The 13,238-nt window shown below is 41.9% G+C and overlaps 1 protein-coding gene across 1 annotated transcript in view; it reads left to right on the forward strand.

The window, feature by feature from the left end:
• Positions 1-6: 6 nt before the first annotated feature.
• COLEC12 (collectin subfamily member 12) overlaps positions 7-13,238 on the forward strand; it is a 200,939-nt gene continuing 187,707 nt past the window's right edge. Inside the window, exon 1 of the mRNA XM_077778209.1 lies at positions 7-138. Coding sequence (XP_077634335.1) covers positions 132-138 — 7 coding nt within the window. The 5' untranslated portion in view covers positions 7-131. The remainder of the gene's footprint in view (positions 139-13,238) is intronic.

Here is a 13,238-nt window from a genome sequence, read left to right on the forward strand (position 1 = left end):
GAGGAAAGGTTCGAGCGCGGACGGCCGACGGCGCGGCGCGGCTGCCATGGACGCGCAGTGACCCTCTGTTTAGCGCGAACTTCCTCCGCTGCGCTGAGCTCCCTGGCTGGCAGTGCGTCTCCTCGGTCACCATGAAAGGTAGGGCGGCGGCGGGCTGCCCTGGGCTCTCGGCCCGCAGGGCGGGCTTCGGGACGCGCGGGAGGGGGAGGAGATGCAAGTTGCGCGAATTTTCTCCGGGCTGAGGGCGGGAGGAGATGCGGCGCGGGGACCGTGCGTGCGCGCGCGGGGCGCTCCTGTGACCCGAAGTTCCGCGAGGCAGGAGACGTAGAGGTTCGGGGTTTTGGAGCGTGCAAGTATTTCCCTCCCCATCGTGTCTCTCTGCAAAGTAGTTTGAAGCCCCAAGTCGTTGTTTACAGATTCCAGTTCCCAACTTTTTAATTGAAAAAACATGCCGAGGAGAGTGGAGGCATCGTCATTCCTCCCAGTCCGTTTTCCGCTCTGCGGCGCTCCACACAGTGTTTGGGGGTCCTCTCCTCCCGGCTCTTGCTGTTTCCCTGTGCGAGGAGTCGACGGGCTGCCGGCCGGGTGTTTCCTCCGGGACTCGGGGATGTTCTTGGTGCGCCCTCCCCACATCTGGCAGTGATTAGGTGCCCGCGGAGTTCAGCTGGCTCGGAAAGTGCGTTTGGCATCTTTCACCATCAGACCCACCGATTAGAAAATAACTGCACTGCTCTGGGTTCCGCGTCCCTTCCATGTGCCCGCCTGTGCAGTTGGTGTGCCCACGTGTGTTCAGAGGTGACACACATCATTCCGTTGACCGTCTCCTGGGCGGTGTCCTCTGCAGGCGGGTTTAGGAAGTGTCACAAGTTAGCATACCTTTAAGCGGAATCGCAAGGATAAGGGCTTCGCGGGGCAGCCTTCTATTTATCAGAGACATGGCGTTTGGTCAACAGAATTCTGATTTATATGTGAGATAAATGATTACAACAGGCATCAAAGGGGAATCGTTTCGGAATGGCCTGGCGTGGTGTTTACACAGGACTCGAGTTTCTAGTTTTGTGCTAGGATAACAGGGGACAAGCTTGAGTGAGGGGGCTGGGTGCGAAATGCCATGTGACCGCGGTGACCGAGTTTCCAGCCACCAGAGACCACGCGATGCGATCGCTTTGAGTTGCCAGGGCAGCCGTCCGAGGGAGGTGCCTGGGGAGCCCCACACGCTTGGAAAGCAACTTTTGCCTCTAGCGTACTCTAGAAGGAAGTTCTCGCTAAGCTACCCGGAGAGATAATGTCCTACCAATTAGCTGCTCTTCCAAGGTGTTCGTTTCCTCGTCAGGAGACTCTAGGAAGGGCAGGGACTGAACTGCAGGTGAAAAGTCACTCTCCCCAGAAGAGAAACGAAAGATACGATACAATTTTCTGGCTAGGGAATTTCAGAACGCAGTGGTGTGTGTTCCTTCTATTCCCACTCGGTTTCTCTCATTTACATTTTAGGAAACTCGCACTTTCCTTGGCTAGCACTGATTGAAGGATCCTCCCAGAAAGGAAAGAGTTCGCATGGCTAAATGTTACTCTGGGGCTCAGTTACCCTCATTTTAGCCAGAAATTAATCTTCCTATTGCTGGTCCCTGAGTCCAGTAGTTTTTGAACTTTTGGGAAGATAAGCCAGCTGCTCATTCCATCAGCTCCTCTGTGGGCTCCTGAACCCTGAAAATCTTAATGCTTTTTTACTGGGTAAATGACCATTTCTGCAATTTGGGTATTTTTAAGTGTTATTTCAAATCTGCCCAGGATTTTTCACACCTGAAAGTCCTAAATGTATTATTTGTGAGGTTTACGATGCATTCTGGACCAGCTTGCAGACCCCTTGGAGAAGGCTCATTGCCTACCCTCTGTGATCCAGGCACTGCCTGAAGGCCCCACTTACCTTCCATCCCAGTGAGGTAGGGAGAATATGGTACTGGTGAATCCCAGGGTAGACTATTCGCCTTGAAGGCCTCTTTTCAAAGGAAATATTCTGTAAGAGGTTTGCTTACCAACTATGGCCATATAATTTACATTCGTTTGTCTGGTCAGTGAGGTGGGGGAGAGGATGGTAATAATTTTTAGTACCTACTAAGTGTCAACCACTGTGCTATACCCTCTACAAGCACTCTATCAATTAATCCTCAACAATGTGAGGTAGGCATTTTAACCCCTACATTACAGACATGGAAACTGAGTCTAGAACATAAAAGAATTGGCATCCAGGAGTGTGGAAGGAAGTAACGACAAGCTTTGCCAGTTTCTGTGTTGCCTAGAAAGGCCTAGGACACCAGGTATGATAACTTCTGGTGAAGAAGAATAGTAAATCTCAAACAACTAAGTAGCCAAGTAACCCATAATAGGTGAGTGCAGCAGTCAGGAAGGGGGTGGATCCAAGAAATTGGACACGAGGCTTCTGAAGCCAAGCAGAGAGTGTATTTCTAGCCAAGGAGGAAAGCTGCCTTTACGAAGTGGAATTATTTTGACAATTTGCCATAGGTAAGCAATCCAAAGTTTTCCTTGGGTTTGTGATTATGTCTCGTTGTTATTGTTAAGTCAATAACAAGACTTGCAAATGCTTCAAGTATTAACATTCTTTAGACAAGTAGAAAATTAGTGGATTCCTTAGAAGTTACAGAACTTTTTTTTGTCAAAGCAAAAATTTAGCTCCTGTGCAAGTCATATTCCTTTATAAGGTACCTACTTGACTTTCTAATTCTGCCGTTTCAACCTGGGACATGGTCTGTGTAATAAATTACATAGTTTTTGGAGTGTAATTCCACATCTGCTGTGAGCCACAGCGCCACCTATCTGTTGTATACAGCAAATACTCGTCTCTATTTCCTCCATCTCTGGAGTCACAAGTACCAAAATAATGACATCATTATATATTTTCCAGAAGAAAATCACTTGCCTTGTGCTGCGATACTCAAAGTCTTTCAAACTGATTAAAACATGGAGTTGGTTTTATTTCCAATTTCATTTTCAATTAGCTATACTACACCATAAATCTCATGGTTTTGGATAAATAGTCACATTCTTTTTGAAGGAATCTGACTCCTCCAGAGTTAGGTGTGTAATTATTAAATCACATTTCTAGTTCTGAAAGTTGGGAATATTGGTGAGTTTTAATGCATCAGCACTTGTTGCCTAAGAGATGACCCAAAACAACCACTAGCACCCAGGACCACAGTGGTCCAAACCACTGTTCTGATTTAACACAGGGAGGAGGTTAGTGCCATCAAAACATAGTCTTCAGCTGCTTATTTTTGTGCACTTGTATATAAACATCTCTGAAATACTCTTGGCAATAATACTTTAAAAATGCACTAGTAAGCAGTATATGTCTATTGCTAGTTGTTTTTCTGGACTCATGGACTCCTTGCTTTACCACTGTCTCTCTCAGATTTTTTTTGTCCTTAACTAGGATAAGCAAACAAGTGTGTTAAGGGCCAGCTGCATTGAAAGCATCATGTTTTCTGAAGGGAAATGGAAATAAGATGAGGCCTTTTTCCCTTCACTGATGTGGAATTGGGGCTGCCCTTCCTCTGGAAGGCGAATTTACAATCTAATTATACTTTTCACTTTTCATTAGTTTGGGGATGCTTAACATTCTTAATCTGAGGTTTAATTATTGCTAAGTATAGATCTTTTCTGTGGTCTCTGCAGTTTCCTAGGACTGCTCCCATGCCCCCTCCCCTGCCTTTACCACGAAGCTCATCTACTGATAAGGGTGTGACTGAGACAAGCTGGCAGATGATAGCTTTCAAGCTACAGCATAACTAGATGTCTAATTTTCTGAATTAACACTTATTAAAATAGTATTTTAAAACAGTTGGCACAGCTTCTGCCAAAGTATGTTTTCAGAAGAGAAAATAGACATTTAAGTTTTGTGATAGAAAAAAAGTATATTTTGCCTCAGGTAAATGCAGAATGTGAGTAGTCTCTCAGGGGGCAAATCTGACACATGTCTCCACATGGTGGGAAGAATGGGTGGGGTCCTGGGAGAGGAGGCCCAGAGTGGTGGCAGAGCACAGCCTTCTTGCCGGCCGTATGTACCCATGGTGCTTTAGAGCTTCAGCTGGTGAGTCTGAGTGAAGAGAATCAGGCTGTCGGGGAGGGGGTGGAGGGTGGACAGCATTCTAGGTCTGGGAGGTAATCATCTGTGAGGAGCCTACCCCCACCGTGGGGTCAGCTCTATCAGGCTGTTTCTGCCCTTTCCATCTTCTGCCATTCTGAAGTCATAGGCTCGCTCCCTCTCAGCTTCCAGAGTTCCCGTCAATGGCCTCAAGGAAGTGGAAGATAAATGCCACAGGCAAGGTTGATCTGAACCATGGTTTATGCTCACTAACAACTTCTTAGGAGTCACTGATGGCCACTTAATATGCCCATCTGTTATTTTTCTCTCTAATAATAGCTAACATTTATCGAGCACCTGCCCACCCAAGTGTTCTTATTTTCTCCATTTTGTAGATAGGAAAGGTTTGGCTCAGAGAGGTGTAGTTACTTGTCTAAGGGCACCTAGCAGGTCAGTGGGAAAAACAAGTATTCGAACTCAGTCTGACTCCAGAATGCACATGTTGCACCTCTTGTTTAGACTCCTTCCTAGCCAAACCCTCATATTCCACTCAGTAAACACACCTTTGTTAAGTACTAACTGTGTGCCACATTCCACTAGATACTAAGTGAGCAAGATAAAGTCCTGCCATCTGGACTCAGACCGGTAATAACTTGGCATCAAAGGTCTGAAGAAATTGATGTGCTCTTCAGTCACTAGAAGATCTTCATTAGACAAAAGCTCTTGCAAAAGATAAATCATATTCCAAGGTCATTGCTGTATGTAGAGTTTATCTTTTGAGAGGTTTTGCTTATGACTGATTGAATGTGAATGGCACACTGAAGCCAACAACTGTGAAAACAGCCTCTGCACCGGTCTTGCTGACAGGTTTGCATGAAACAATAGAACATTGTCAGAGTATCATATTCAAGAGTAGACTGTAACCACCAGTAGGTGATCAGTTATAAGAAAAATAAATAAAAATAAAACAGTGCTGCTAGTAAATAAACTAGCAAGGGATAAAGAAGTACAGACATTCTTCATAGAAAGTATTTCTATGTTACTACTGACAACACTGTTTTTAACCATAGCAACATAGCTTGAGGGAGGTAACTTTTCAATCAATCAGTGATTTGATTTCTGTTTAAGTGAATGATATTTGAAGAGCCCAAATCAATATAGTGAGTTGAAAAGATCCTGCTGATTGCTTAAGGGACCTTTGTAATTATATGGCAGTGAAGGCCAATCTGAACAGAAATTAGTAATACCAAATTAAGACGCCAAAGAGCAAACCCCTGAATTTATCATGAATATTCAGTCAGTATTCTCTAGAGTATAAAGGAAGTGTGTTTTTCAGCATGGGAGAAGGTTTATAAATTAAGTAAATTTATTGGACTTGGCTATATCAAATATGACTTCTTTGTGCTTCCTTGAATAAATGGTTTGGAACTATACCTCGGTATCACATGAGGTCCTATTCACCAGCTTGAGAGATGGGATGTTTGACATTCTGTTTGACTTGTGCTTGGCTTTTGTGGAAGTAGTTGCACTTCTTTGGGACTAAATCACTTCCTTGTTCCATAGAAATTTTAGGAAACTAGCTCATATTTATATAGCAATGTATTATTCACAGGCAAAATAGTCCAACTTTATAGTTGATAATGCATACTTTAAAATATAACCATTTCATAAGATGTAATTATACATAGTGATCCCAGGAGTTGAACCTGATAATTTTAGTGTGGTGGCAAGGAGTGTGGGCTCTGAAACCAGAGGACCTGGTAACCACATGCAGATTACCTAACCTCCCCTGGTTAGGAACACAGCGCCTGGTTTCCTTCTTTGTCAAGTGGGGGATAGTAATGGCATCTACTCAGTGCTGTTTTTACTTGTTTGTTGTGTGGAGGATTAAATAGGTTAGTATAAGTTGTTTAGAATGGTGTCTAGCACTTAATGAAAACTCAAGACATTTTAATTATTGTTATACTGTGTACTTATAACCTGCTGCTTCCTCCAGGCAATAATAGAAATGCCAGAGACTTGATTAAGTTAATCAAATGATACAATTTATACCATGAAGAAAAAAGCTCAGTTTTGAAAGGAAAGTAATTTTCAAATCACAAATGTGTTAAAGCTGACCTCAGAGACTGGAGGGAGCTGTGCTTTCTATAGGAACAGTGTTCACATTGGTCTATCTCTAGCTGTTGTCTCTTGTGTTACTGTCATCATCGTAATGTATAAAAACCAGCCATACTGAAAATGCAGGGACCATGTTTATAGTGAGTTTGTAAGCTATGGTAAAGTCGTACAATTTTCTCATTTGTGGTAGTGGTAGAAAATTGATTAGATATTTGTAAATACATTTGCCCAAGAGCATGAAATTTCCAGGAGCATTATTGTTCAGGTGCCTACTAATAAAGACATAATATTTTTAAAGATTTGTATCTCAGATCCAGTGTCCAGCTTTATCCAGTAAAAATATGACATCAAAGAATCAAAACATAAAACAAATTCGTCTCTAAGGAAGCATTAGGACAGAGGCATGTATATGTATTTTTTTTTAACTGTATGAGATCATGTCTATTTCACTGGTAGTGTTGATTTCCCACTAAGTTGTCATATTTGTATTTATTATTTATGATTGGGCCACCAAATCGTAACTAGCTTTCACTTATTCTTTATTTAATATATTATTTAAATATGTTCAAATATTCTTTATATTAAATATATTCAGATATTCATTTAGCATAGATTGAGATATATTCAAATATTTAGTACATTATAAAGTATATTATTTACATTATTTAGTATGTTATATAGCTCCTGTCCCCAAAGAACTTGTAGTCTCTTGGGCAGGGTAAGGCTTATGCATAAATAATTGGAATCTAAGGTAAAAGGTGAAAAGTGCCCAATATGAGGTTCAGATGAATGTTGCTGGAGGACACAGGAGGAGAGGGCAACCTGGCTGAAAATGGGGATATTTTCATTTGAAGGGATGATGCCAGCTGATTCATTATCTTGAATTATATCTCATATTTCATATTGCATTATTCTAACTGTAATTGAAGAGGGAAATGGTGCATCCGGGTACCACAAAACCTTGAAGTGTGGCATTTCAGTGTAGGAGGTGAGAGAAGATCACACAGTTTTCTCAAACTTTGTCTCCTAAGCTCAGTGTTGGTTCATTATTTGTAATTATAATATGTCACTTTGACATAATTGTTTAGATAAACAAAAAGATAAGTGATTTCAAAACCAAACAGATGTATCAGTTATTTATTTTTTATTTTGGGGGGGATTTTTAACAAAGACCACTTATTTTTTGCATGCCTCCAGAGAAATGGACAGCATTAGTTTTTCTTGACAAATGACCCATGTATTTGAGGCCCTTTCAGAGCCCTTATAAAATTTGAGGTAGTGATTCATCTGTTCTGGACTTTCTCATTATTAACCTGACAATGTGATTGGATTAGGGGGTCCATCATAAAACAAAGTGAGGCATGTCCCCTGCCCTGTAGTTGCCCATGAATGGTAGATGTGAGGATCAATGTTTTGAGTATCATATTTGTTTCTTCCTTTTTAAATTGTTACAGTTGGCTCCCAGGGGAAATCTGGTTTAGCTTCCACTACCAATTTAGGGGTAAAAGTAACAAAAAAAATGACTTAAATTTTGTTGGAATATAAAGGAAGGAAAAAGGTATGGTATCTCTCTTTACCCTAAAAACAAGTATCTGCTGTTTTTACAAGCATCAGAACCATAAGTTGTACCAGAAATTAGGGTCATTTTATGCCTATAATATTGACTTAAAAAAATGACTTCTACTATTCAACCAAAAAGTGATCCTATTGTTATAAAACATAAAATTGGGAAAGCAGCTGAATAATCGGAATAAATCTTCTGTAATATTTGGAGTAATCTACAAGTATTTAAATTGCTACAAATTCCTTTATCCATTTGTAGTGCGGTAGTGGGGAGGCCTGGAAGGCAGATCTAATTACCCCATTAAAATTATACTGACCTTCGGTATTACATTACACTGCACTGAGCTCATTCACTTGCAGAATACTTAACAACTGTGGCCTAGAAATTCCAATAGGCAAAGCAAAGTATACAGGGGCCACGTTAGGTTTTATACTTATCAAGCTATGAACCCAGGATAGATAGTACTAGTATGGCTCTTAGGGTTAAATCAGGGTTAAAGAATGTCTGTCTTGGGTTGCCTGGGTGGCTCAGTTGATTAAGCATCTGACTTCAGCTCAGGTCATGATCTCGCGGTTTGTGGATTTAAGCCCTGGGTCAGGCTCTGAGCTGTCAGCACAGAGCCTGCTTCAAATTCTATCTCCCTTTCTCTGCCCCTCCCCTACTCACGCTCGCTCTCTCTCTCTCTCTCTCTCTCTCTCTCTTGCAAAAATATAATAATAATAATAGAACAACAACAATAAAAAGAATGTCTGTCTTCAGTTTTTATAGCCCAAATTTGTTAAGGTAAACTTTAATATCAGATAGATACTTCAGTGCCAGTTAGCAAGAGCCCAAATTGAACCCACCCCACATACTACTCTTGCTATTCAAACTTCCCTGCTGTTGACCTCCCCAAAGCTCACTTCAGACTGGAGCTTTGAGTCTTTTGAAACTTGATCACTAAAGTAGCCCCTACCTGGGGTGCCTGGATGGCTCAGTTGGCTTAGCCTCTGACTTTTGATTTTGGCTCAGATCGAGCCCCAACATCAAGCCCGGTGTTGGGCTTCTTGCTGAGCCTGCTTTAGATCCTCTCCTTTCTCTCTCTCTCTCTCCTCCTTCCTTTACCCCTCCCCGCTGGTCTGGTGTGTTTTCTCGCTCTCCTTCTCTCTCTCTCTGTCTCTCTTTCTTTCTCTCAAACATGAAAAAGAAGTGGTCCCTACCCAAACCTAAAGCTATCTTGTATTTCATGAACATTCAAGTTCTGTGATACTTACTTTTGTCCTTAAAGCAGAGTAGCCATTTACCACCTCTGTCCCCTTACTTAGAAAGACCCATCATATTTATTAAGCACTAAATATGTGTTGGATGTTTTCCACATATCAATTCCTGTTTGCCTCCCAACAATAAGTGAGATAGGAATTATTGGTCCCATCTTATGGGACAATGAGAGGCAGCCCTGAGTTTATCTTGCCAGGACGAGGTGGGGCTGGTGTTCAAACCTAGGTCTTCTAATTCCAAAGCCCAAACTTTACCAGTACATCAGTCTGGCATTAGGAGAAAAGTCTCCCCAAACAGCACAGTGGTGTCCAATGAGATGCCTAACATATTTAGTAACCCAGGTGACATTCTGTGGAGGCCACAGTTTCCACAGACCACTAATGCGCCTTGAAAGTGCCTCCACACAGCAGTGGCCAGTGGAGGGCAACTGTAGACTCAAGGGTCCAGATGACACTGGGTATTTGGCTCTAGGGATGCAGGGGCATTTTCTCCAGTCCGAGCCACCCAGATCTGCTAAGGTGGGTAGGGGTGGTGGATACCCATAGGAACAACTTGCAGGAATGCTTACAGCAGCGCATGTTCACCAGCTGGTTTGGAAGCAGTGAATGTTAGTGAAGCATTCTAACAGCCAGTGAGACTGTGCTGTTGTGTTCTAACAGTGATGGGTGTACAAGAGCTGGGACTGCATCGAGGTAGAAACAGCATAGAGTAGCTGATGGATACACGCATGTGGACAGCATCACTGAGCCTAGCTTCTGTCCACGGACCTTCAGTCTGGCTCCTAAGGAAGTCTGAACCTGTTCTGTTCAATTTGGCATTTGTCAGAACATACTTTGTGCCAGGGATTTAAGTCCAAACTTCTTATTCTGTTGCTTCAGGTTGAACTGTTCATGCTGGCTCTTTGGAGCAGGGTGGACTTTGGACCTTTTTCTGGTTGTCATCACTTTGATGTTTGTCTACCTGACTTTTATCTTCCACCCACATTCCTTTGTTTTGTTTGCTTTATTTTTTTAAATCAAAGTTAGAGATGTACATAGTTTGAAGAGTCAAAAAATATTTATTATGGTTGAGATTTATTATGAAAAACAGCAGTTTCCTTCCCAGTCCACCTTCATGTCATCATTTTCAAGTCCCCAGAGGGAACTTCTTGAGAACATTTTTAGCATTTTCTTTTGGCATTTACTTTTCTTGCAGTTATCCACTGATGCCTAACAAACCATCCCCAAACCCTGTAGCGTAAAACAGCAGCTGTGTATTTGTTCAGGATTCTGTGATTCAGGTCAGCCTCTATTTCCTGAGGCGTTGAGCAGGCTGGCCAGCCACACCTCCATGGCTAGGCATCAACAGGGTTGTTGGAATGGCTTCCTCCCTTTCATCATCTCGCACCCTCCAGAGATCTTCTCTCCCAGAGGACCTTCAGTCCAGCACAGTAGGGGGACATTTCACATGGCAGGTAGTTGCCACAAGGGGAGAGTGAAAACTGAAGCTGAAAGGCATCTAGGACCCAGTTCCTGAGGTCACCCACTGCTACATCTGACAAATTCCATCAGCCAAAGCAAGTCACAGGGCTCTCCCAGATTCAAGAGAGTGGAAATGAGCTTGCACGTGGAGGGATGGAAAGAGTTGTTGGTAGTCCTTTATGCGGATGATCTGTCACAACCCCTTATCTTTTAAGTGAAATGCTTATGGTCTCCTCCTCCTCCTTCTTACTATTAGTACTACTGTTATTTGGGGTTTAGGCATTATATATTGACTTCCCTTTATAGCAGATAAAGTTCTTTCATCCTTCATTTCCACCTAACAACCCTTATGGATGCCTTCTGTTTCCTTCCATCATCCCAAAATAGTTACATCACAATCTTGATTAAATCAGCATTCAGTGTTTATATTACTATAATGGTATAAATGCTATTCACAGCTGAGTCATATTTCTTTCATGCATAACTTTCTTCCTCTGGAGTTAATAATCTTCATTTTATTTGCTTAGCTTCCTATGTATATATACATCATCGTTTATCCCCAGTGTCTCTTCCGCTTTTCTGAATCTCTACACATGTGTTCACCTATAGTAAATATTCTCTCATTTCCATCTTTTTGAAAAAATCTTTCCTGGAGCTCTCTGACCTACTCAGGGTTAGGGTGAGATTAAGGTATACACATGTGTGCATGCACATGGATACACACACACATGTATTTTTCTTTGTTCCTTATTTTAGTGGAATGCATTCTCTAATGTCTCGAAGAAAGTGTTCATGAGAAGTACATTTTTGGGGAGTCTGTAGGTCTGAAGAGATCTTTGTATAACCTACTCATTCACTGGAGAGATTTCCATGTAGGAAATAATTGAGCCTTAGAATTTTTGAGGGCACTGATCTATTTTCTTTTAGTTTTGCGGTTTTTGTCCTTCCTTCCTTCCTTCCTCCCTCCCCCCTCCCCTCCCCTCTCCTTTCCTTTCTTGTAAGCTTTTAAATTTTCCTGTCTTGGTTCGTCAGTTAAGCATCTGACTTCGGCTCAGGTCATGATCTCACGGTTCGTGGGTTCCAGCCCCGTGTCAGGCTCTGTGCTGACAGCTCAGAGCCTGGAGCCTGCTTCAGATTCTGTGTCTCCCTCTCTCTGCCCCTCCCTTGCTCGTGCTCTGTCTCTCACTGTCTGTCAATAATAAATAAATGTTAAAGAAAATTAAAAAAAAATAAACTTTCCTGTCTGGAAGTTTTTAGGATTTTCCTTTTGTCCTCCATGTTCCAAAATTTTACAGTGATGTGCCTTGGAGCAGATCTCTTTCTGGGAAGAGATTGGCCCTTTCACTCTGAAGAGTCAAATACTTCAGTGCTGAAAATTTTTGTTTAGTTCTTCCTCTGATGATTCTCTGCCTCTCTTCTTTTACCTAAAACACCTGTCAGGATCCACTGAATTGATTCTTTTTGTTTGTTTGTTTTTGCTCTTTGTTTCCCTTCCCTCTGAACCTCTGGAATATTTCATCTCTATTTTCCAACTCTTCTATTAAGTTTTTATTTTTGTGATCATACTCTTTAAAAAATACTATTTATTTATTTATTTATTTATTTAGAGTATGAGCAGGGCAGGGGCAGAGAAAGAGAGAGAGAGGGAGAGAGAGAGAATCCCAGTCAGGCTCCACACAGTCAGTGCAGAGTCTTATATGGGCTCAATCTCATGAACCAGGAGATCACAACCTGGCCAGAATCAAGAGTCAGACACTTAACCAGCTGAGCCATCCAGGTGCCCCTTTGTGATCATACTTATAATTTATTTCCAAGAACTTTTTCTTTTTCTCTGATGGTTCTTTTTTTATTGTACCATCCTATTCTAATTTTTTTTTTTTAATATTGATACTGGCTTTTATTTATTTATTTTTTTTACAAATAGTTTATTGTCAAATTAGTTTCCACATAACACTCAGTGCTCATCCCCAAAGTGCCCTCCTCCATGCCCATCCCCCCTCCCCCCCACATCCATCAGTCCTCAGTTTTTGTCAGCATTCAAGAGTCTCTCATGGTTTGCCTCTCTCCCTTTCCCCCACCATTTCCGCCCTTCTTCTCCCCCTTGTTCCTCCTATTCTAATTTTATGGATACATTATCTTCTCTTATCTCTTTAAGGATATTGGTAGAACATTTTTTGAAATTTTTATCATCTCACATCACGTCTTTCCTCCAAATTTCTTTATCTGGTTTCCTGTGTTTTTTTTTTTTAATATTCATTTATTTTGAGAGAGAAAGAATGTGTGTTCATGAGCAAGGGTCGGTGGTGCAGAGAGAGAGAGAGGCAGAGAGAGAGAATCCCAAGCAGGCTTCATGTTGTCAGCACAGAGTCTAACCAGGGGCTCCAACTCACAAATCGTGAGATCATGACCCTACCCGAAATTGGACACTTAACTAACTGAGCCACCTAGGCACCCATATCTGGTTTCTTTATGTTCATCTTTGTTTTTTCATATTCGAGGCTGTATCAGATGTTTGGTGTCTTCTCGTTAGTAAGAGCAGACTATTGTAAAGGTTAATTAGAACGTCTTTGTTTTGGTGGGTTTTATGAACTATGACTGTCACTCTAGGCTGAACTGGCTGAGTTGTTCCACTTGGGACCACCCAGAATCAGAGTCATTCATTTATTTTTCTCTTAACTGGTCATATTTCCCAGGAAGAGCCTTCTAGCCTTTGGCCTTCTAGTCTCAGTCTGGTTGACTG

This window comes from Crocuta crocuta, unplaced genomic scaffold (assembly GCF_008692635.1).
Source record: "Crocuta crocuta isolate KB4526 unplaced genomic scaffold, BGI_CrCroc_1.0 scaffold26, whole genome shotgun sequence".
Lineage (NCBI taxonomy): Eukaryota > Metazoa > Chordata > Mammalia > Carnivora > Hyaenidae > Crocuta > Crocuta crocuta.